Source organism: Myotis myotis, unplaced genomic scaffold (assembly GCF_014108235.1).
Source record: "Myotis myotis isolate mMyoMyo1 unplaced genomic scaffold, mMyoMyo1.p scaffold_m19_p_2, whole genome shotgun sequence".
Lineage (NCBI taxonomy): Eukaryota > Metazoa > Chordata > Mammalia > Chiroptera > Vespertilionidae > Myotis > Myotis myotis.
Genome location: NW_023416324.1, coordinates 13380935 through 13403932, shown reverse-complemented (window position 1 = coordinate 13403932; position 22998 = coordinate 13380935). Strand labels below are relative to the sequence as shown.

Below are 22998 nucleotides of genomic sequence, written 5' to 3'. Positions count from 1 at the left end.
TTCCCACACCTTCCAGACTCTGAGCCTATGAAGACAAAAGCTTTGGCTAATTTTTGTTCATCTTTACAGTCCTAGGTCTCACTTCACCGGGCAATGACACGGAGCAGCTTAGAAACACCCGGGAACCGGTCCGGAAGAGCGGCCGGGAGGACTAGAGGCGGAGGGGCTGGGGGCGGGGCCAGCGTAGGGCGTCACGCGTCACCGCGTCGCTCGGAGGCCCGCCCCTCAGGCGGGACCACGCCCACCTGGAGGTGTGTAGTCACGTGGGCCTCCCCCGGGCTCCGCCGGGTCAGCTGAGCCAAGATGGCGACAATGAGGGGGTCGCTGCGGCAGCGGCTGGTGGGCTTGGCGTCCGTCAGGGCTGTAAGTGCCGCGCCCGGGGACGGCGGCCATTCTGCATCGTGACGCTCGGGTCGGGGGCGTGGCTCGTGTCGGCTGTTCTGAGAAGTGAAGCCAGAGAGCTCCTCAGGCCAGAGTCAGGTGGATCTTGAAGTCTGAGACCCTCTGTGTACCCCAGATCCCTGAGGGTCATGAGGGAAGCTGAGGCCCAGAGGGGGGCGACCTGCCGGTGCCCTAAATCCCTGCTCAAGGCGCTTTCGCGTGACCCTGGCACCTTCCTCCCTCTGATTGCGCCGCGGCCTCTCCAGCTCTGGCTTGTGAAGTGTCGCCGGTCGCCCCGCTTCCAAGGGAGCAGCAGGGTCGCCCCGGCTTCGCCTACTGCGCACCTGCTGGGCGGTGGGGGTGCCCGGGCGCGGGAAGCTGGAGATGGGCCTGCGCGGGGAGCCTGGCTCTTGTTATTCCCGCTTCTAAGTGAAATAAATAGTCCTTCTGCTCTTAATTCTAGAACAGACCAGAGGTGAGTCAAACGGCGAGAAACGTTGGTTCCGGGGCCAGCATTCTGAAAATGGATCCATTCCTTCAGATTTGCCCCTCTGGGGGGTTCCCCTCCGTCCCCCCACTTCATGGGCTTATTTGGTTTCATCATGCAACATCCACAGTTAGTCACACAGGCAGACAGGAGCAAGAGCAGTGTAAGTTAGGTGTTTACATCTGTTCAGGTATTACAATACTAGAGGCCCGATGCTCGAAATTCCTGCAACAGTAGCCCTTCCTTCCGCGGCTGCTGCTCGGCTTCCAGACCCCAGACCAGGCTTCCCTCGCAGCCCCAGCTTCCTCCAGAAGGTCGTCCGGAAGGACGTCCGGTCTAATTAGCATATTAAGCTTTTATTATTGTAGATGAGTTCCAAGCCCTGGCGGGGTGGCTCAGTTGGTTAGAGGCCTCTGATAAGCCAAGGTTGCAGGTTCTGGGCAGGTCTGGGCACGTACAGGAATCAACCAGTGGGCGAATGAGTTGGAGCAACAAGTCGATGTCTTTGTCTCTTTCTAAAAGCCAGTTAAAATCTTTTATAATAAATAAACAATGAGTTCCACAAATTTACCCAAAAAAGTATGGTAAAACACCACTCTAACATTGCACAGTAAGCCACATTAGTCACCGTGGGGAAAATCAAAGTGCTTTCATTCCTTCCCAACTGGGGGGGTGGTCACATCGCCTCTTCCTCGTGTGTGTGTGTGTGTGTGTGTGTGTGTGTGAGTGTGCACGCGCGCACCCCATGGGGAACTGTGACAATCTGTTCTTGTTTTACTTTTTGTTTATTCTTTTAAACCAAAGGCCAGCACCTCATCTGTGAGTACGTTCCCAAAGCGGGTGAAAATTGTGGAAGTTGGTCCCCGAGATGGACTACAAAATGAAAAGGTAAAGTTGGAAATCAACCACAGAAGCTGTTTCTGAGCGTTGAGAGTTCGTGTGGTAGGGTAGGTGCAGCAGGGACGGACTGACAGAGCTATCGATGCAAGACACCATCACTCTGCCCAAGCTAGGGCTTGGTGGGGAGAACGCAGGCTCCTGTGACGGCTAAACGATGGTGATGCAACCGGTGTGGTAGCCCAGGTCCATTTCAAGGCCCAGTGGGTGGGGTGGATGATGCGTGCTGGGGGAGTGTAGTGTGAGGGTGAGGGCATGCCTTAGATCCAGCAATTCCTTGGAGGAGGATTTATCCAAAGGAAGTCATGAAGGCCACATGCAAAGATTTAACCTGGGGGATGTTCCTTACAACCTGAAGAAAATTGGAGTAGTGCTGTCCAGTAGAACTTCCTGTAAGATAGAAATGCTCCAGACCTGAGCTGCCCCATGTGGTAGCCACTAGACAAACACATGTGGCTATTGAGCACTTGAAATGTGACTAGCATGAATTTTTATTTTCATGTCACTTAAATTTATATAACCGTGTATGGCTAGTATCTAATATATTGCACTGCACAGATCCAGAAGGTTACATATCTGGGAGGTGTTAAGTGTGGTTTTCTTTCTTTTTTTGGCATGTGTTTTCAAAACAATCATGTATTAACTATTTTTTCATTAAGAAAGATTTTTTTTTAAGTAGACCAGCCTAGTTTTAATGTTGAGCATATGCTAGAAACAACAACTATAAGTCCCAAGAGGGCAGAATCATGTCTGTCTGCTCATTGCAGTACCGCCTACTGCCTAGCACAATTCCTGGAATATAAAGCGCTCTCAGAATTATCTATGGAATAGATTACATTAAAGCAGTGCAAGAGAAATTGTGGGGAGGGTATGGAGGGACCTGAACTCCTTAGGATTTTTTACCTGGTCCTGTAGTCAGTAGGGAGCCACGGAAGGCTTTTGAGTGGTAGAGTGAGACAGTAGAAAGTGTTCTAGGATGATTCCTGTGGGATGAACTGGTGGAGTGAGACCAGGCCATAATATACATGGGATGATGGACTAATGGTATTAGATTTGGAAAGAGGGACCTATAGAAGCTGCTTAGCAACTAGACATGGTGCGGGGGGCAGAGAAACAGTAGGCTGACCATGTGAGGATGAGATCCGGTGCCACTTGAGAGATGGAAAAGGAGCATGTAATACTTTGGGGGCCCGTCTCGTAAGAACCAGAAGGTTAGTCATCTCTGCCCTTTCAGGCCAGGGTACCTTGCTCTCAGTTTGTTTATGATGGAGTAATTAATTAACAAACTTTCAGTTAAGAAAAAGCCTGTATGGCAGAAAAATATGGTTTCCATGTAAGTATTAACGCCCTTTCAGATGATAAGCTGCCTCCACTCCAAAATGCTATCTGTAGAATTTGAAGACGCTTTGGACCTTATCTATTGGTGAGGATTACATGTGAATTCATATTAGTGTTTAAAAGTTGAGATAGTGAAGTGTTTGCTGTAGCAAAAACTTGGAACTAACAGGCACTGCTTTCTGAGGCCATTTTCTTCCCAACTTTGCTGAGCTGTCTTTTCTAGTGTTTGTCTTTCCATTACAGAATATCGTCCCTACTTCAGTGAAAATCAGGATGATAGACATGCTTTCTGAAGCAGGACTCCCCGTTATAGAAGCCACCAGCTTTGTGTCTCCCAAGTGGGTTCCTCAGGTGAGCCCCCACCCTCAGTGAGAGATTTTCAGATGAGAGGGATGGAAAGGTTTGCAGTTGCCCTGGAAGAGGAAGTAGAAGTCAGGAACATAGATTTCCTGGCCTCTGGCTTTCAGAGGCTGTAACCTGGGAGTCAGGAGGCTTGGATTCAGTCTGGACTCTGCCCCCGAATTGCTTGGTGACCTTGCTAAGGCCATCCCCTCTACAGGTTGAAGGTGACCTCTTCTGGCCCTGGAAAGCTAGAATTTCTAGGCCTGGCCCATGGATTCTGCCTGCTTCACAGAGACAGTCGTGGGGAGAAAGGTCCTGTCCCAGCTGAGTGGGTTAACACAGAGGAGCTGAGCCCAGGCCCGGCTTGGAGTGTGTTCTCAGTAATGGCTGCTGGTGTTGTTACTGCGGTCACTGCTCTGTAAAGCTGACATGTTCGCCATGTGGAGGAATTGGGGCCATTGCCCACTCCCAGGGGCCTCCTGGCCCATCAGCAGTCACACAAATAATCAAGGCCTTGGGGAGACTCAGCTCTGCGGAAGGACTCATTCTCCAAGGGCCTGGAGAACAGAGATCTTGTGATAAACAGTTTTGTGTACCTGAGCTCTCGGCCTGACCTTGGTGATGACTCTGCCATGTCTCCTTTGGTTCCAGATGGCTGACCACATCGAAGTCTTGAAGGGCATCCAGAAGTTTCCTGGCATCAACTACCCAGTCCTGACCCCAAATTTCAAAGGCTTTCAGGCAGCGGTAAGCTTGTTGGTGGAGCCCCTGAAATGAGATGGATGGCACTGGTCCCTGCCTTGTCCCTGGGCCTCAGTCCCTGTCCTGGGACATCTGTCTGAGGGCTGTCTCCAGGGGTGGTGAGCACAGTCAGACAGACAAGGCAGTCCTGGGCTTGCCACTCCCAGTTCTGTGGTCTTGACAGGCCTCAGGTTCCGCCTATAAAATAGGCTTCATGATAGGGTAACATTGTGAAGATTTCAGAAGATAAAATGCACATGAATTTCCTAGCAAGAGCCTGGTGGAAGATAAGTGCTTAATCAATGGTAGTTTTGTTGCTCTTACCCATTTCCTCTTTAGAGAAAAGTAAGCAAGCACTCCGTAGAGCTTCATCAGTAGTTGCTAGAATCTGCCAACTTTCTTATAACTTTAGATGAGAACATCATTGAGATATTGATTCCAAATTGAGGCAAAAGCTTCTTTTAGGAGTGACTGACTTCCAGAGTGGTCATGGCAGGGGCAGTGTTGGTCCCTGAGGGAAGGCCAAGGTTTCTTTCTTATTGAGGTACTAGAGGCCCAGTGCATGAAATTCATGCACTCGGGCGGGGGAGGGGACCCCATGGGTGCACTGATCGGGTGCACTGATCAGGGCCAGGGAGCGACACGTGAGGCTGACCAGCTGAGGAGGGACTGCAAGGAGGGCTCCAGGGCAAGTCTGGCCTGTCTCAGTTCTGATGGGCCGGATCCCAGCAGCAAGCTAATCTACCGGTTGGAGTGTCTGTCCCCTGGTGGTCAGTGCACATCATAGCGAGCAGTTGAGAGGCCTTAGCATATCATTAGCATATTACGCTTTGATTGGTTGAATGGACGACCGGACATTTAGCATATTAGGCTTTTATTATATCGGATAATTCACTGTATTAATTCTCCTGGCTTGCCATAACAAAATACCAAAAACTAGGTGGCTGAAAATCACAAAAATGTATCCTCTCACAGCTCTGGAGGCTAGAAGTCTGAAGTCAAGGTGTTGGCAGGGTTGGTTTCTTCTGAGGGCTCTGGGGTGGATTGTTCCATGCTCTCTTCTAGTTTCTGGTGACTGCCAGCAGTCATTGACATCCTTGCCTTGTAGATGCATCGCTCCAATCTCTGCCTCCATTTTCACGGGCCTTCCCCTCGTGTCTCTCTGTCTTCACATGGCCACTGTCTTAAAAGGACACCAGTCATATTAGAGAGGAACCAATATGGCCTCATCTTAATAAATTATTTCTACAATGACCCTGTTTCCAAATAAGAACACATGTTGAGGTACTGGGGTTTAAGACTTCAACATACCTCTTTTGGGGAGACACAGTTCAATCCGTAACATTCATATATCATAAAATTCACGTTAAGACAAGGGTCTTGCCACTCTAGGGTTCCTTGAAGAGGAAAATGCTGAAAGGAAGTTCCCTGGCTGTTGGCAGGTGGCTGCTGGAGCGAAGGAAGTGAGCATCTTCGGAGCTGCCTCCGAGCTCTTCACCAGGAAGAACATCAACTGCTCCATAGATGAAAGCTTGCAGCGGTTTGACCAAGTCTTGAAGGCAGCTCAGGCAGCCGGTATCCCTGTGCGGGGGTGAGTCAGCCACATCGGTGCTGCCTGTCTTTTCCTCAGTGCCATTCTGGCCAGTACCAGACTCTGGCCCAAGTGACCCTCCCCCACAGCAACTCATCCTGTGGGCAGACAGCCTACGCTCCACGCCGTGACATCCTTTCCCAAGTGGATGTGGTCAGAAGAAATCCTAGCAAGCGCTTTCTCCAAACCTGGTGTTTGGGTCAGTTCACCAGAGGAAATCTAGTAGGACAGGACTAGACCCGTTTTGTGGAGGCCAGTTTACTCTTGGCTACACCACCGACACCTCACACGTTCCCAAAGATCCCCTAGGCCCCTTAAGCCTCCAGACCACACCTGTAAGAGCAGCAGTGCCAGGAATCGCCATATGTAACTTCACAGCTGGCCGGCAAGGAGGGGACTGGCCCCACTTACAGGTGACAGGACAGGCTCAGGAAGGACGAAGAGTCTGCCGGAGGGTCACACAGCTGTCCAATCGCAGCCAGAGTGCTTTCAGAAGTGCACATCTGGCCGTGGTCGGGTGGCTCAGTTGGCTGGACCTTTGTCCCATGCGCCAGTAAAGGTTGTGTGTTCGATTGCTAGTTGGGGGAATATGGGAGGTAACTGATCAGTGTTTCTCACATCTCTCTTCCCCCCCCTTCTCCCTCTCTCTAAAAATCAATAAAAACACCCTTGATTTAAAAAAAAAAAATGCACATCTGACCACATCACCTCCTGGTTAGACACCTTACAGTGACTCCCAACTCCGCTTGGCTCACAAGACCCTGTGTGAGCCAGCCTCTGCCCCCAAACAGCCTCCTTGGTCCCTGCTCCTTTCCAGCCCAACTGAAACGTCTTTTCATTGTCACCTGTTCCTTGCCTCTGGACCTTTACACACACTTCCCATAGTCTCAGCACTCTCTTCCTCCTGTATCCTAATTGTCAGGACTAACTCCTGTTCACCCTTCAGGGCCCCTCACGGATGCCAGTTTCTCCAAGAAGCTTTCTCTGCCCCTCAGCTGGAGTTAGTGTTCCTCCTCTGGGCGCCCATAGTCCCTTAGACATCCTCTAACATAACACGTGGCTACTTGTTAAATCATCTCCTGCCTCCCACCCCGCTAGACTGAACCCACATTTCTCTCTGTCCAGGTGTGCCCCTCTCCCAACTCAAGGCCCAGCACACAGTAGGTGCTCAGGAACCAATGGGCAGATGGATGGATGGATGGGGAAGCAGGGGCTTGTCAGGTCTGCCTGCACCCAAGCCTGTGCTCTTTTGTCAGTATCTCTTTTCCCTGCTCAGCAACGATTGGAAAATAAGGGGGAGAATTTAAATGGAAAACTAGACTGAGCCCTGGCCAAATGGCCCAGTTGTTTGAAGTGTCATCCCCTACACCAAAAGATTGTGGGTTCGATTTCCGGTCAGGCCACATACCAAGGTTGTGGGTTCGATCCCAGATCAGGGTGTGTAGGGGAGGCAACTGATCAATGTTTCTCTGTCACATAAATGTTTTCTTCTGTCTCCCCCCAATCAGTAAAAAAACGTATCCTCTGATGAGAATTTTAAAAAACAGAAAAGAAAAATATACTGAGATCTTTGAGGCTGAAGTTATTTAACCAGGAAATATTTGTTATGCCTCTGAATATGCAGAATAGTTTTGTAGACTCTAAAAGGTTTTAGTGGAGCCCCTGGCCCAATGGTGTGGGTGGAAATAGGAGCCACCTCCATCCAAGACCCAAACTTCTTACCGTCGTTAACAGGACCCTGTAATGAAGCCCATGCCCAACTCTCCAACTCATGTCTTACTTCTTTGCCTCTTGCTCTCCGTGCCTCGGCTGTTCCTTTGTTCGGCGTCTTGAACACACCTGCTCTGCCAACTCAGGGCGTCTGCACTGGGCCCTCTCTGCCGGGAATGCTCTTCCTGTGGCCGTCCCTGTCTCCCAGCTGCAGTGTCCTGTCTTCCCAGAGGTCTTCCTGAGGCACCCAGCCACTGTCGGCCTCTTCTGTTTGCTCCTGGCGCATTCCCGGTCCTTTCCTTCGTAGCACATCGCTTTCTGAGATTATCTCATTGATTGTCCTTTCATCAGCTATCTCCCGGATTTGAAATAAGCACTGTGAGGGTGGGGTCCTTGTCAGTCTTGCTCACTGAGCTTCCCTAGCGCCTGGCCCATAGTGGGCAACTCGGTAAATATCAGTTGAATAACTGAGTGAATGAATTGTCTGGCAGCTCACCAGAGCAGGCTAGCCAGCTCCATCCCTGCCTTTGGTTTCATGGGTCGCTGGTCCCCTCCGGTGCGTATGGGCCCCAGCTCCTCTGGCCCATGCTCTGCTTTACCTCACCTCTGTACGGCTCAGGTGCCTGCTCATAATGCCCTCTCCAGCTCCTCCTTCCTGCTGGTCTCTGGCTGCCTCTCCAGAACCTCTGCCACCCCTGCTTCCTGAACTGCGGGCCTATTAGTCCCTCCCTTCCCTGCAGTGGCTCTCCACTGCCCCCTCCGGCACTAAGCGGCACAACCTTCATTCTGGCTCCACATCCTTGAATTAGCCTTTCCAGGCACTTGGCCTCCTGCCCAGGTTCAGGTTTTGATTTCCAACTAACCGGGAATGTGTGTCAGACAGCCCCCCTGCCTCAGCCCTGCTGACCAAAGAAGCCAGGGGCATTGACACCATTCCCCTGTCTTCCCACAGATACGTCTCCTGTGTGCTTGGATGCCCCTATGAAGGGAAGATCTCCCCGGCCAAAGTAGCTGAGGTGTGTGTGAGTGTCAGGGTGGGGGGTTGTGAGGTTGGCTTCCTTGCCTGCCCCTGAGTGCATAGGTTCCCCTCACCACCCTTTCTTGATGGGTCACTGATTCCTTGTTAACACCCCTGCCCTCCCCGCAGAGTAAAATGCCTCCAATTGAGTTTCCAGTCTGGTTAGTGGACAGGCAATAATTGAGGTGATAATCCTTTTTGGAGAGGACCCCCCGCCCCCCGCAACTCCTGCCCCAGGGTTTTTGCTGTGCCTTGTCTTGGTCAGAGAGGCCACTTCACATCCTCTGAGCAGCAACCAAGTCAGCCCTGAGGACACAGTGTGGAAACTGAGTTTGAGCGTGAGGGACACAAGAGCTCATGGTATTTAGTCCTCAAAACCACCCTGCAAATTCGGTATTATTGTTGAGACTAACTAACTTGCCATGCAGGTTGCCAATGGTGCCACCGGGTCTCCACCCCCATCTCGTTTACCTCCAAAGCCCACTTGCTCTTCCCCAAAACCAGGTAGCATCCAAAAATGAGGAATGGTAGGTGTGGCATCTGGGATTGAGAGTGACTGCTGTGCTCCACGACTCAGCCTCCTGTTGCCACCATAGCCCTTCAAAGGCTTGCCACTGTTTTCAGAAGCAGAAATTGAAGCTCCGGAAAGTTAGTCCCTGGCCAAGATCCCACAGCTAGTGAGCAGCAGAGCTGCGATTTTAATCCCGCGTCGTCTCACTCCAGAGCGGCTCCTTCCTTCTACTGCCCGCCTGCCCCCTACCCCCCCCCCCCCCCCCCCCCCCCCCCCCCCCCCCCCCCGCAGGCTGCGGGCTGCTGTCACTCCTCACCATTTCCTTTATGCCGCAGACCACACCCTTCCTCCACCTTCTCAGCAGCACCGCGTAGGGAAGCATCTCCTTGGGCCGGGCTTACGCTGCTCTGGTTTTGCAGTGATTTTAGGGCTTTGTAAACGGGCTTCCAAACATTTAAATAGTGACGTACTTCTGTCAAAAATATAAAGCGGGCACCTCTGACGCCTGATTTCACAGACCTTCCCACCAAGGATAAGACTACAAGAAAGGGGTCAGTTTTACTGCTTCCAGTGGCTGAGTCTGCCACAGTGTTTGAAGGCGGTAAGGGAAGGACTGGAGTTTGAGACCCGGGTGGGAGGAAAGCATAGGGGTTGGAGCCCAGAGCCTGCTCCTGACGTGCGGTGTCCTGACGAGAAGAATGAGGAATATCATTCCACTCAAAGTTGTAAGGAGCCTGTGACCCGGTTGGTTTAGTGCTCAGACACGGAGGTGTTCTGGACAGGCCGACCCCTGTTTCGGAGCCTTGGATCCTTGGCTGGGGAATCTAATGTCCTCCAAGTGCCTGTTTGTTTTCCCAGGTCAGCAAGAAGATGTACTCCATGGGCTGCTATGAGATCTCCTTGGGGGACACCATCGGCGTGGGCACCCCTGGGATCATGAAGGATATGCTGTCTGCTGTCATGCACGAGGTGCCCGTGGCTGCCCTGGCTGTCCATTGTCATGACACCTATGGCCAGGCCCTGGCCAACACCTTGATGGCCCTGCAGGTAATACAGGCATGTCCCAGGAGAAAGGCATGTGTCCATTCTCCCAAAAGATGTGGCGGCAGGACAGCTGTGTTTCATCTGTGCTGAATGCTGGTACCTGTGTGACAGGCCCTGGGCTCACTATGATGGACATAGACATGTGACCCTGCCCCAAAAGTTCTTATGTCTGTGTGTTAGGGGCGACAGTGCAGGAGTTAGGGAATAATCCTCATGCATTATGACAAATGCTCGAAGGAAGCACAGGCTGAGGAAGGTCCCCACCCCAGCGGGGAGGTCAGAGAGGATTTGCCAGAAGAGGCCTAAGTGAGGCTTGAAGGACCTGACAAAGTTCAGCAGTTGAACAGGGAGCAGAGGTGGCTGGGCAGCACTGCATTGAGAGACTGAGGGAGGGTTCGGGGAGGACTGCTGGGCCCTGGTCCTGGATGACATGCGGGTTTGAGTGTGCGAGCACCTCTGTGGGAGCAGCAGGCAAGGAGCCAGGCAGTAGGGAGGTAGGCAGAGGTCAGAGGGAGAGCCTTAATGCTGCTTTCCAGAGATTGGACTGGAACTTCAGGTTGGGTTTCCCTTGAGGCTTCTTGTGGGCTGGTCCTGTATGAGGAGTCCATGGCCTGGCTGCCCATTAGAAGGAACGTTCTCAGTGTCTGACCACAGGCTACCTTGCTGAAGCATTAGTCTCATTCCACCCTGCTGTCTTTAGGAGAGGCTCATGTCTCAGGTGATTCTATTACTTTCTGGGTCTATTTTCTCAGAGTTGTGGTTGTCAAGGTTGTTAAGGTCTGTTAGGAGTTTAAGGAGGAGAAAGGGAACAGTCATCTAAGGGAGTAGGAGATGACTGACCTGGGGAAATGGCCTGGTCCCTGGGGTTAGAGAGCAGCCTTGTGAGGGAGGGCGCATAAATGAATCACAGTAAACGGCAGGGATCTGGAATCCCTTCAGTGGGAGGCGGTGACTTGAGGTCCGTGATCAGGAAGGGCCTCTCTGAGGAAGTGACTTGTAGGCTGAGCCCTTAAGGGTAAGAGGGAACCTTGAAACCATTGAAGGAACTGAGTGGGGATGTTCCTGGCAGAGGAAACAGTGTACACCAAAAAGCCTCACACTGGCCCGGGGCTAAAAAGAGGAACACCCTCTTTCAGTGGGATTTCCACTTTAACAGAATCATAAACCAAAGGAAAGAATAACCTGCAGTGGAATTTCAGGCAGCAGACAGTTGGGAGGTTTAGAAGGACCCGCTTTGTCGGCTTTGGCCCCCACAGTGACAGCCTTGTCACCATCCTTTCGTCTCCAGATGGGAGTGAGTGTCGTGGACGCTTCTGTGGCAGGACTTGGAGGCTGTCCCTATGCACAGGGGGCATCGGGAAACTTGGCCACTGAGGACCTGGTCTACATGCTGGAGGGCTTGGGCATTCACACGGTAAGCTTGTCTGCCCCTGTGGCCATAGCCCTGAACTAACCAGGGGACAGGAGCTGATGGGCTTGTTTAGTAGTTTTTTGGGGGTCAGTGGAAGAGGGAAGGAGGAGGAGTTAAGAGGGGAAAGGTGCCAGGGGATTATTGTGTACTTTTGAGATAGCAGAGTGTGGGGGATCCAGGCCTGGAGAAGGCCAGGCTCTCAGTGTGAGTTTGACAGTTTGGTTTAAGGAGGCACCAGGGTATAAGGAAAGAGCCCCCCCAAAAGGGTCAGGTGTGGGACCTGAAATGAGTCAGTTGTCTCTAGACCTTTGTTTTGTTCTCTGTAGAATGAGGCAGTGGAATTAGCCCCCAGGGCTCTGTCAGAGTCAGTAAGGGCAGCCAATGTGGACCGGAAGCACAGCAGCTGTTCTTTGGGATCAGATGGGCCTGGGTTTAAAACCTTGTCCTTCCACTCACAAGCTGTGTGACCTGACAAATGACTTCACCTCTCTGGGCCTACGAAATGGGAATAATAATAGCACCTATCTTGTAGGGCCGTTATGAAGATGAACTAAGAAAACGTAGAATGCTTAGCCCAGAACTGAGCACATAGTACACATCAGTAAATAGGAGCTATTGCTATGAACAGGTTTTCTGGAGTGGCCCTTTCAGTAGGTGTTTTTACTCTCTCTGCCTCACAGTTCATTGCTTGAATATGTACTTTTTGACCACTGTGGGCCAGGCCCTGTGCTAGGCCCTGGAGATGGAGTACTGAACAAGACCGACAGATTCCTATTCTGGTGGTGGCATGACACAGATTGAGGCATCCTGTACAAGGGGAGTCAGAGGGGGGGCCGATGCCAGAAGGACATGACCTCACAGGCAGCTAGCTGGTGTCTATCATCAGAGGAACAAGAGCCTGTCTGTCTTCACCTTTACTTTTTCGTTTCATTTAAAAAAATTTTTTTAGAGAGGAAGAGAGAGAGAGAGAGAGAGAGAAACATTGATCGGTTGCCTCCCACACGCGCCCCAATGGGGGATTGAACCTGCAACCCGGGCATGCGCCCTGACTGGGAATGAAACCCACCACCTCTTGGTGTACGGAAGGATGCTCCAACCAATGGAGCCACACCTGCCAGGGCCACCTTTAGTTTTTCAGTATCACAGTTGTATGTCCAATGTGATGTTTCCCTGGGTACTGAGGGCATGTCATGACTTACTGCATCTTCCAACTTGTTTCTCAAAGGGCGTGAACTTCCAGAAGCTCCTGGAAGCTGGGACCTTTATCTGTCAAGCCCTTAACAGAAAAACCAGCTCCAAAGTGGCTCAGGCTACTTGTAAACTGTGAGCCCCTTGCCCACCTGAAGCTCTGGGGACTGTGGGAATAGGGGCACGTCTGATGATTCACTGATGGACACACGGAAATGGGAGTGACAGGAACAGGAACAGGCACCTCACCACCAGGACACCTAAGTATGACTGAGCGGCCTCCCTTCACCATGCACCCAGGAGTTGAGGACACTTGGGAACCCAGGTCCCTGGCTTGGGTTGATCCCCAAGCCTTACCTCTGGGTGACATCTGCCAGGTGGCTACACAGCGCAGCCCTGCCATGGCCTTGGTGCCGTTGCTCTCTGACTTTGTAGGGCAAAAGGCATGGACGGTTTTCCCTGAGCTGGCAGAGGGCATTTGCTGAAGGGATGAGGGCTGAGCTTCTGCATTGGCCACCTGCCAACTTAGCACCTCTGAAAAAATCTCCACTCTGAACATGGTTTTTGAAAACAGCTGTGTAATTAAAGGTTTAATGACATGGAACCATTCCAGTGCTCTGCGGATGTGTGTATATGAGAGCAGAGGAATAAAACATCTTTATTCGCACTGAGGGGGAAATGCAGACTAATCTTTGGATTTTTCTCCGTTTCTCCACCTGAGCCCCAAAAGCAGCGACTGGGAATTGGTGGCTTGGGGCTTACTCTTGGCTCTGACCGGGGCTGTTGCACAAGCGCCCCCAGGCAGCAGTGGCCGTGCGCTCCTCGGGGTCTGGGCTAGAGCAAGCCTGGGTCCCTTAGTTCCTTGTGCCTCAGGCTCTGCCGGTCGCCGTCCTTGGCAGGCCAGAGCTTTCCAGGTTTGGGGAAACACTTGTGCATTTATTTCTTTGCTCGGGTTCCATCACTCAGTATGCCATGCCTTTATGCACATCATCCCTAGCCCTACCTTTATCTTAAACAGAAACAACCATTCTTTAACGCACTGGGAGGCAGGTGCCGACGAACCATTCCCAGCAGCTGGGGGCCTACAGTTTGTGTGAAGGTGGAGCGCAGTGGGCGCGTAGCCCTCCTTCGGTTTCAGGGTCCCTCCAGGTTAGTGGGTGGGTTTTCCAACTAGACTTCCCTTCGACCAGCGCCGCCCCTTCTTGCCTTTGTTCTAGCGGCTGTGTCTCCACACAACCGAAGAAAGGGCTCGGCAGACACAAAAGGGCTGGGGCACCTGCGGAGGAGCCAGGAGACGGGTTCCCGCCGCGGTTCATCGGCCAGGCGCCCCGACAAGCCCATCTCCCGGCGCGCTGCCCTCGCCTGCTCCCAGGTCGGGACGAGCGCTCGCGCCTGGCGCGGGACCCGGGCACCCACCACGGGCGGACCTCCGCCGCTCGGCTCCCGGGCCCCGGGTCCGATCGCACCTCCCCTCCGCCGGCCGCCCGGCACCAGCTGCGCCGCCCACCGCTGGCCTCCGTAGGAGCGCGCCGCGCAGGCGCCTTCAACCGCTGCTCCTTGGTCCTCCCGGCGCCCCGTAGTTTGGTTTTCCGATTGACACGTTCGCGGAGGGCGGGGAGAAGGAGGCGGGGCTAGGTGGGCTGTGGGCCCTTAAAGGGACCGAGGTGTGGGAGGTGGCACCGCTGGAGGCAGCGTGGGACGCGCGGTCCTAGGCAGGTTTGCGAGGGGCTGGTGGTCCGCGGGGAGCGGGGGAGTTTCGGGGGCCGGGCTGTGCCACCAGGGCTCGCCCCCGTGGCGCCCAGCTCCCGCTGCCGTGGCTGGGGTGGCCCGGGGTCATTCATTCCCAGCCTGGGGGCTCCTGGCGCGGCCGGCTCCTACCCGGGACCCAATTCCTGCCGGGGGCCCAGCGCCCCTCCCACCCGGATGCGGGCTGGGGAGACAAGGACGCGACAGCTGAGCTGGGTCGCCCCGCCGGCCGGCACGGGCTGACGGCTTCACCAACCTTTCTGCCTCCCAGGGCACCCTCCGCTGCCACTTTCTGGGGCTCTGCACAGTGCGCGGACCTCGGCGGAGTGAGGGCGGGGAGGGGGAGGTTCGGCATCCGGGGCAGAGTCCAGCGGGAAGCAGTGGGTAAAAGACTAAATGCTTGGGCGAGGGGCTGGTGTGAGAGCCCGGAGATCCGGATTCTAGCTCAGCTACCACAAGCTGTGACCGCAGGCAAATTACTTCATCTCCCTGACTTTACTATCCCTGTCTGTGAAGCGCCAGTGATAATATCTGCCTCCTCAGGATGCTGGGGGAACTCAGAAAAATAATGCAAAAATGCGCCCGGAACAGCGAGGCCGCTCAGCCAAGTTGGTTGGAGCTGGACGAGCCCAGGAGGCACTGGAGGCAGCCTGGCAGGAGGCGGCTGCGGGCCGGGCCTCCCCCATGAAAGGCCTCAGTGTCTGGAGCTTCCTTCTCCCTCCATCCCCCCTGCGCTGAGTTTGCTCAGGGCGGGGTGCACACCTTGCAGTGGAATGGATGCCAAGGCCACGTCTTCACCGGCCAGCTCAGTGAGGACTACAGTTGGGCGGGATCCTTAGCTCCAAACCCGGGTGATCTGTCCGGCCTGGGGTGGGGCGGGGCCCCCGCCAGGACAGCGGTGCTGCAGCCCCAGAGCTGGGCTCAGCCTGCCTGGCAGAGGACCCCACCCTGAAACCACCTGGTAATTTCCTGCCTCCTCCCAGCCGACCACGGAGGGAGTAAGTCAGGGGGGCTGAGTACAGCGAGGGCCCAGAGCCAGATCGCACATAAGTGATCTCCAAGGCCTAAGGCCAGAACATGATGGTATCCAGACTTGGACCAGGGCTGACTCCAGAGCCACCCTATTAACTAGGACACACTACCGCTCCCCTCTGAGGCCAGGCTCCAGGCTCCAGTCGGAAGGAGCTGAGTGCCCAGCCTCAGCCACCTCTGAGGCTCTGTGTTCTGGTCCAGGTGCAATGGCAGAAAAGGTGCTGGTAACCGGTGGGGCTGGCTACATCGGCAGCCACACGGTGCTGGAGCTGCTGGAGGCGGGCTACTCACCCGTGGTCATCGACAACTTCCATAATGCCATCCGCGGTGAGTGTGGGGCGGGGCTGGGCTTCTGGAGGGGACGGAAGGAGAACCCTGGGTACCACCTCCAAGGGGTGTGTGTCTGGCTAGTCTCCAGGACCCCATCTCTGATTTTGATGGCCTCTGTGTGCCCAACCAGGAGCGGGGTCCATGCCCGAGAGCCTGCGGCGGGTTCAGGAGCTGACAGGCCGCTCTTTGGAGTTTGAGGAGATGGACATCTTGGACCAGGCAGCCCTGGAGCGTCTCTTCAAGAAGGTGGGGGGCTTGGAAGGTAGGCAGGGGGCACTGCCGAGGGCCGGGCCCTTTAAAGCAAGCGCTGACCCTGCTTGTCCCCGCAGCACAGCTTTACGGCGGTCATCCACTTTGCGGGGCTCAAGGCCGTGGGCGAGTCAGTGCAGAAGCCTCTGGACTATTACAGAGTTAACTTGACAGGAACCATCCAACTTTTGGAGGTGAGACGTGGGGCAAGGACAGACTGGGAGGGCCCCTAGCCTGGTGGGCAGTGCCAAACAGTGGGTAAGGGGGTAGAGTCAGGCAGGGCCCAAAGCTGTACCATCTTGGACACATGTCTTTACCTCTCCGCCTCTGTCTCCCCATCTGTACGTGGGAGCGCCCACACCTCAGCCCCACCCACCTGTGGAGGAGTAAGGGGGCTGGGAGTAACTGATACCGCCCCCCACGGCCAGATTATGAGCGCGCACGGGGTGAAGAACCTGGTATTCAGCAGCTCGGCTACCGTGTATGGGAACCCCCAGTACCTGCCCCTGGACGAGGCCCACCCCACCGGTGGCTGTACTAACCCCTATGGCAAGTCCAAGTTCTTCATCGAGGAAATGATCCGGGACCTGTGCCAGGCAGACAAGGTGAGGGATCCCCTTGACCCTACCCCCCTCCCCCCCCCGGCTCTGCCCCCATGAGCCTACTGTGAGCCTACAGATGGGATTCTAAGCAACCCCCACCAAGAAGGACGCTAGAGCTCAGGAAGCCGCAGTGACTGCGCAAGGTCACAGCACCTGGGAAGGGTCGATCCCCCTGCTCCTTGCCAGGGACAGGGAATAGGCACAGGGGGACATCAGAGGTAAAGGTCTCTGCACTGAGCTGGGACAGCCTATACCAGCCGTGGGCAAACTACGGCCCGTGGGCCGGATCCGGCCCGTTTGAAATGAATAAAACTAAAAAGAAAAAAAGACCATACCCTTTTATGTAATGATGTTTACTTTGAATTTATATTAGTTCACACAAACACTCCATCCATGCTTTTGTTCCGGCCCTCCGGTCCAGTTTAAGAACCCATTGTGGCCCTCGAGTCAAAAAGTTTGCCCACCCCTGGCTGTACCCTCACCGCCCCCCATCTGACCTGTGTCCCGCAGACCTGGAATGCAGTGCTGCTGCGATATTTCAACCCCACAGGCGCCCACGCCTCGGGCTGCATTGGTGAAGATCCCCAGGGCATCCCCAACAACCTCATGCCCTATGTCTCCCAGGTAAGGGAGGGGAGGGAGCATTTCCTCAACCCCTAGTGGTGAGGGGTACAGCTGGTGTTGAGGGAAGAGCTGACCTGACCTCCACCCCAGGTGGCCATTGGGCGACGGGAGGCACTGAATGTCTTTGGCAACGACTATGACACAGAGGATGGCACAGGTGAGCCCAGGATCAGGAGGATTCAGGAGTGGGAGCCAGGAGGGAGACTGAAGTGGGAAAGACTGTACTGAACCCTCCCACCCGACCACCTCCTCTGCAGGCGTCCGGGACTATATCCACGTAGTGGACCTGGCCAAGGGCCACATCGCAGCCCTGAGGAAACTGAAGGATCAGTGTGGCTGCCGGGTAGGGAGAAAGAGGATGTGGGGAGGGGAGAGGTGGAGTCCTGGGCAAATGGGGACAAGAGCGGTGGTAGTCCCGCCCCCTCCACATACCTATTCTCTCCTGGGCAGATCTACAACCTGGGAACGGGCACAGGCTACTCAGTGCTACAGATGGTCCAGGCCATGGAGAAGGCCTCCGGGAGGAAGGTAGACCTACCCTGCCCCGTCCCACCCGACTCTCAGCAGACCTGGCCCCTCCCACTAGCCTACCTGAGGGGCACTGCACCTACTCACCTGCTTTAGCGCTATGTGCCTCCGAGAGACCCTGCCCTACAGCCCTGCACCTCCATTTCTTGAGGTCAGCAGCTGGCTGGGTGAGGCCAGGGCTACAACTGTCCCCTCTCTTGCAGATCCCGTACAAGGTGGTGGCACGGCGGGAAGGTGACGTGGCTGCCTGTTACGCCAACCCAAGCCTGGCGCTCCAGGAGCTGGGCTGGACAGCAGCCTTAGGGCTAGACAGGATGTGTGAGTGCTAGCCCAACCTGTGGGAGAGAGCTAGGGGCTAGGAGGGGCTGACTGGGTCTGCGTGTGCCTACACTGGGCTACCCGAGGTGGTGGGGGCCCTGCATTCCAATGTGGACCCTGACCACACACCTCGCCCTATCACAGGTGAAGATCTATGGCGCTGGCAGAAGCAGAATCCTTCCGGCTTTGGCACACAGGCCTGAGACCCTCCTACCGCAGACAGAAAACAGACAACTGCTGCTCTCCAGCATCTGGCAGGACACAGGGGCCTCGAGCCCGCCCTACCTCAGACCCCAGCCAGGCCCGCCCAGCCCAGCCCACAGGCATGAGGCCAAGGGCTCTGAAGATGAGGAGTCAGTGGTCTCTAACTTTTCTCTTCCCCAGGGGCTGGGAACCCATAAGGATCACCAAGAGCAAAGGGGGGGGGGGGGGGGGGGGGAGCAGGGTCCTGAGCCTAGCACCCTACTCCCAGGCACTAATTTATACTGCTGTGAAGGCACTCTCCAAAGTATTTAAAATAAAAGGTTTTCTTACACTGGAGCATTTTCTCACACATGGTCTCTCCCTCCCACTTGAATACAATCAGACAGGCCTGAGAGTTGAAGCAATTTCTTTAATTTTATCGGAATCCAGGAGACAACAAGAAAAACACCTGAAACCACATGGAGACAGAAGACGAGACACAACTTCTCCCTACCTCCCCTGGCCCTAGAGTGGGGACAACATGGGGTGACACAGCTGGGGAGACCTTGAGCCTCAGTCCAGCCCTGCAGGCTCCAGGCCTGCAGGGGAGGAAGGTAATGGGGAGGCAGGGCCCAGCCCCCAAACCAGAAAGGGCTGAGAAAGGCCCCTCCAAGGACCCTGCCCCTCACCATCATTGCTGCCTGGGCCAGTAGCCCACAGCAGCAGGGGCTTGGGTCATGGACACATTCATGACTGAGAAGCAGCTGGAGTGGAGGCAGGAGAGACGCACGATTATCTGGGCAAACTCAGTTGGGAGGGGGTAGATGGGGTCTGGGAGGGCCCCTTGGGCCAAACCCTGAGGTCACAGGAGGGGGCCCAAAGCGGGGCTAGTGAGTGAGGTCCTGAGTGAGTGGGTCAGCGGCTGGGCCCCTTCTCCCGCTGCCTACAGCCCCTCCAATACTGCTGCCAGGGGCCCACCTTCAGGAAAATGGGAGAAAGCAGCCCAACCCCTGCTGCCGACAGCCAGGTGGCTAAAGCCAGGAAGGAAGGCCTGGCTAGACCTGGGCCTGCCTGCCTCAGAGGCCCGTGGGAAGGGGATGGGTCAGGGAGGGTGGGGACCGGGGCCGACCGGCTCAGATCCAAGATGGTGCCACACGTGCTGGGTCCCCTGTGAGCTGGGGGCCAGCCACTCTGGTTAGACAGGAGGCAGCAGCTTCTCCAGAAACTCCTTCACGGCCGCCATCTCCTGGAGGGAGGGGCTGTCAGAGGCTCCGGTTGGAGGGAGGGAGGGAGGAGGGTAGAACAGGAAGCGGCCCTTCACCACTGACCTGAGGACAGGAGCCGTGCATGACACCCGGGTAAGTCTTGAACTGGACCCTGGCAGGTGTGACAACGGACCGGAGCTTCTCAGCTGTCAGGGCCCCAAACCGTACAGGAACCATGGGGTCCAGCTCCCCATGGCACTGAAGGATAGCCAGGTCCTTGGCACTGCCATTGGCTGCCTGTGGGCCAGACAGGGCTTCAGCACAATCCCCATGCCAGCAGGAGACGCCAAGGGCAGGAGAGGGGTCATGGAGACACTCACCTGGGGGAAGGCCCGGTGCAGAGGCAGCCAACAGCTCAGCGCCACAATGCCAGCCAGAGGATGCGGGCAGGTGAGGGCTGTGTAGAGGGACAGGGCCCCACCCTGAAGGAAGGAGACAGTAAGTCATGAGGGCACAACTCACCTACCCAGTACCCACCACCCTCCCTCTCCCCTCACCTGTGAAAAGCCTCCCAGGACGATCCGATTGGCAGGGATCCCATTCTTCATCTCGTGCTCAATCAAGGCCTTTACTGGGGGGAGGGGCATGACTGGGTGAGGAAAGCGCTGGAGGGGCCCCCAGGAAAAGAACCAGACAGAGGTACTGCCCAGCGCTTTCCTGGAGGGGTGGGGGTGGGGCAGAGCCAGCATGCTGAGGGGCTGGGGCCTTACTGTTCTCTGCTGCCTTCTTGATACCAGCCTCATCCTCAGGGGCATCTGGACTCAGCCCCATCAGGTCAAACCTGGGAAAGTAGAGGCACTGCAGCTGAAGGAAGACCCCAGCCAGCCCCCTACAACCCCCTCAGCTCCCACTGCCCGTCTCCAAACTCACCAGGAGGGCATCACCATCTTCATGTTGAGTGTCACGGGGATCCGAGGCCTGGGGAGACCACAAGAAGGGCCGTCATGCTCCAGAGGGATGAGAAAGCCATAGCAGTGATCCCAGGAGGGGGCAGAGCAGCCCCTGGGGGCCCCTCCCAGCAGGCAGGGCCTGTGTTTAAGGTGTTGCCAGGCAACCTGCCACCACGTGGGGCCGGAAGCTGTGGTTAAAGCATCAGCAGTAGAGATGGAGAAGCAGAGCCCAGCACTCAGCTTGCCGGGGTTCCAGCTTGGCTGGTGAGTACTTGGGGAAGGGGAACAGGGGGTCCTGGTTCTAGGAGATCTCAGGTCTAGGAGGCCTTGGGCTGAGGGCTGGGGCTGGGCCCCATTCCTGGAGGCTCCACAGGGGTAAAGGCTGAAAATGGCATTTCCTGCCCAGGCCCCAGGATGCGGCGGGCAGGAGAGAACAGACCTAGGACCACAGGATCAACCCCCCTAGCTGATTCCCACCCTCAGCCCCTCCCTTGCAAGGGTGACACTCACGCATGGGGACAGATGTACTTGACGTGAGGGAGCCGGATGGTGGAGAGGGCGTCAGCCCAACTGTGCCTGGAGGAGGGAGGGGAGAAAAGGCACCGATGTGGAGACAGAGAAACGGAGGCCACAGGCCTCTCTGCCCTGCCAAGTGGACCGGCCCACCGCCCCTGGGAACACCCACACCCGCTCACTCACCCTGTGTCTCCAAGTCCATGTAAAAAAATAACCTGCAAAAGGATCAGAGGTGGGCAGATGGGGAGGAGCGCAGTCAGCATCTTGCTATCATTCCCTACCGTCCAACTTCTGGCCACCCCTCCCCCTCCCCCTTGGGGGAACTGAGGTAGCAGCCAAACAGGTTATCATCCAGCCCCCCACCTCCTAGCTTCTCCCTCCTCGTCACTGCCACCTCCATTTTTCCCACGCCCCTCCAGCCAGTTCCCCAGCTGGCCTGGGGCTGCTGTGGGTGCGCGAGGACCTTACCGCAGCCGTTTCCCGCTCAGCTCCAGACACGGTGGCAGCATCGGTGAGCAGGGGCACAGACATGGTGTTACCACACATACACCGCAGGGCTCCAGGCTGGGGCCTGTGCGAATTCAGGGGAGCGGTCAAGGGCACGCTCAGGCAGCCGACGGACTCCTGACACAGGGCAGAGCCTCACACCCAGGGCCCACTCGGGCCGTTGGCCCCACACAGCACCCAAGGTCTGTCCTGGGCACAGAGAAAAGGCGGGCAAGTCCTGGGCTGGAGCAGGTAGAAAGGGTGCCTCCATTCTAGGGATGAGAAGCAGAGGTGCCCCCTCTAGTGCCCCTGGTTTTGGCCACCACACAGCCCGAGCTTGCTAGAGATGGGCAAAGGCTGAGCGTGGGGGCTGTGGGGGGAGGGGGTTCCCCTGCAGCCTCCCCCCACTCTCCGCCCTCAGCCCCTAGCTGCCTTCTCAGGGCTCTCCAATCATCCCCTCTAGAGCCCGAGGCCCTTCCTCCCCAACTCCTAGCCCTGCTGGGAAATGAAGGGAGGAAATGCCAGGGAAATAAGCTCCCAGCCCCTACTCCCCGGGACCCCCCATATTTTCTCCAACCTCCCTCCCATCCCGCCCCCACCCAGCCTTCACAGCATCTCCAGAGCCCCTGGGGGCTGCCCATGTCCCCCAAGGCACTCAGCCTCCAGCCCACCGCCCATCTCTCACTGGTGCCCCACACGCCGGCATGGGGCCACCTGCCGCTGCTGCCCACCGCCTCCAAAAGGGCCCCCAGCCTGACCACGCTCTGAGACTCCCGGACACACAAAAGGATGTCAGGCTGGCTCCTCATCACCCCTAGCATCCTCCCAACTCCCCAGAAGCTTCCGCTACCGGCCCCCAAGTGCCTGCCCTTCCCCGCGGTGCCCCCCTCCCTCCTCAGTGCCCTCTGCACAGTGGGGCCCTCACCTCGTTCACCCTAAGCCGGGGGTCCCTTCCACCTCTCACCCCAGAGTCCTCCTGTCTCAGAATGGTGCCCCACCCCCGGTCTGGGGTCTCCCTCCCGCCCCTAAAAACCTCCACCCCACGCAGGGTTCCCACTCCCCACAATGAGAACTTCCGTTCTGGTTGAGGGGCGCCCCCTCCCCACAGGGGCATTTTCCACCCTGACCCCGGACCCGTTCCTGCCCACAAAGGGTGACCGTGGGGCGCCCCGCCTCACAATGGGATCTTCCATTTCCGACCTTACGTCCTTCTCACCACGCGCGGATCCCACTTCTTACCCCTCTTTATCCCCCAAGTCCCCACGCCTGGCCGGCGCCCCTCCGCACCTCACTCCCCACCCCCATCTCCCACCGCGGCGCCTCCTCCCCACTCGCCGGGACCCCGCGTGGTCCGACTCCCCCCACAGCGCCCTTCCTGCGCCCGCGGTCCGGGCCTGGGTACCTTCACTCCCTGGGGGTTCGGAGACCTCTCGGGCGGTTCTCCTCTTTCTCCGGCACAGACACACTCTTCCCCCTCTACCGCCCCCGCCGGAACTTCCGTTGGCGTCCCGGGAACCCGGCCATCGCGGTACCGGAAGTAGCCTGGCCAGGGGTACGGAACCCGGAAGTG

The 22998-nt window shown here is 56.2% G+C and overlaps 3 protein-coding genes across 11 annotated transcripts; 2 read left to right on the top strand and 1 right to left on the bottom strand.

The window, feature by feature from the left end:
* The first annotated feature begins 209 nt into the window (after nt 1-209).
* Nucleotides 210-13330, top strand: HMGCL (3-hydroxy-3-methylglutaryl-CoA lyase). 5 transcript variants are annotated; one of them, XM_036347961.1, is made up of 9 exons: nt 211-363; nt 1673-1756; nt 3347-3454; nt 4097-4192; nt 5629-5777; nt 8440-8503; nt 9875-10063; nt 11349-11474; nt 12697-13330. In XM_036347961.1, exons 1-9 carry the CDS (start codon nt 304-306, stop codon nt 12796-12798), a joined length of 978 nt encoding a protein of 325 aa, XP_036203854.1. In that variant the 5' UTR covers nt 211-303; the 3' UTR covers nt 12799-13330. The 5 variants fall into 5 exon arrangements, with proteins under 5 accessions (XP_036203855.1, XP_036203854.1, XP_036203853.1 ...); XM_036347960.1 differs by having other exon boundaries at nt 8440-8509; XM_036347964.1 differs by lacking the exon at nt 211-363 and adding an exon at nt 386-480 and having other exon boundaries at nt 8440-8509.
* Nucleotides 13331-14267: 937 nt separating this feature from the next.
* GALE (UDP-galactose-4-epimerase) lies at nt 14268-18586 on the top strand. 5 transcript variants are annotated; one of them, XM_036347956.1, is made up of 11 exons: nt 14268-14371; nt 15639-15764; nt 15898-16013; nt 16097-16210; nt 16445-16621; nt 17129-17242; nt 17333-17399; nt 17500-17585; nt 17693-17770; nt 17974-18088; nt 18233-18533. In XM_036347956.1, exons 2-11 carry the CDS (start codon nt 15644-15646, stop codon nt 18289-18291), a joined length of 1047 nt encoding a protein of 348 aa, XP_036203849.1. In that variant the 5' UTR covers nt 14268-14371; nt 15639-15643; the 3' UTR covers nt 18292-18533. The 5 variants fall into 5 exon arrangements, with proteins under 5 accessions (XP_036203849.1, XP_036203848.1, XP_036203852.1 ...); XM_036347955.1 differs by having other exon boundaries at nt 14280-14375; XM_036347957.1 differs by lacking the exon at nt 14268-14371 and adding an exon at nt 14397-15214.
* Nucleotides 18587-18681: 95 nt separating this feature from the next.
* Nucleotides 18682-22998, bottom strand: LYPLA2 (lysophospholipase 2). Its single transcript, XM_036347965.1, has 10 exons — nt 22831-22998; nt 21411-21513; nt 21126-21157; nt 20937-21002; nt 20407-20454; nt 20247-20317; nt 20034-20107; nt 19857-19958; nt 19600-19773; nt 18682-19517 (listed from the first exon to the last, which is right to left on the bottom strand). The coding sequence occupies exons 2-10, from the start codon at nt 21486-21488 to the stop codon at nt 19467-19469; spliced, it is 696 nt and encodes a 231-aa protein (XP_036203858.1). The 5' UTR covers nt 21489-21513; nt 22831-22998; the 3' UTR covers nt 18682-19466.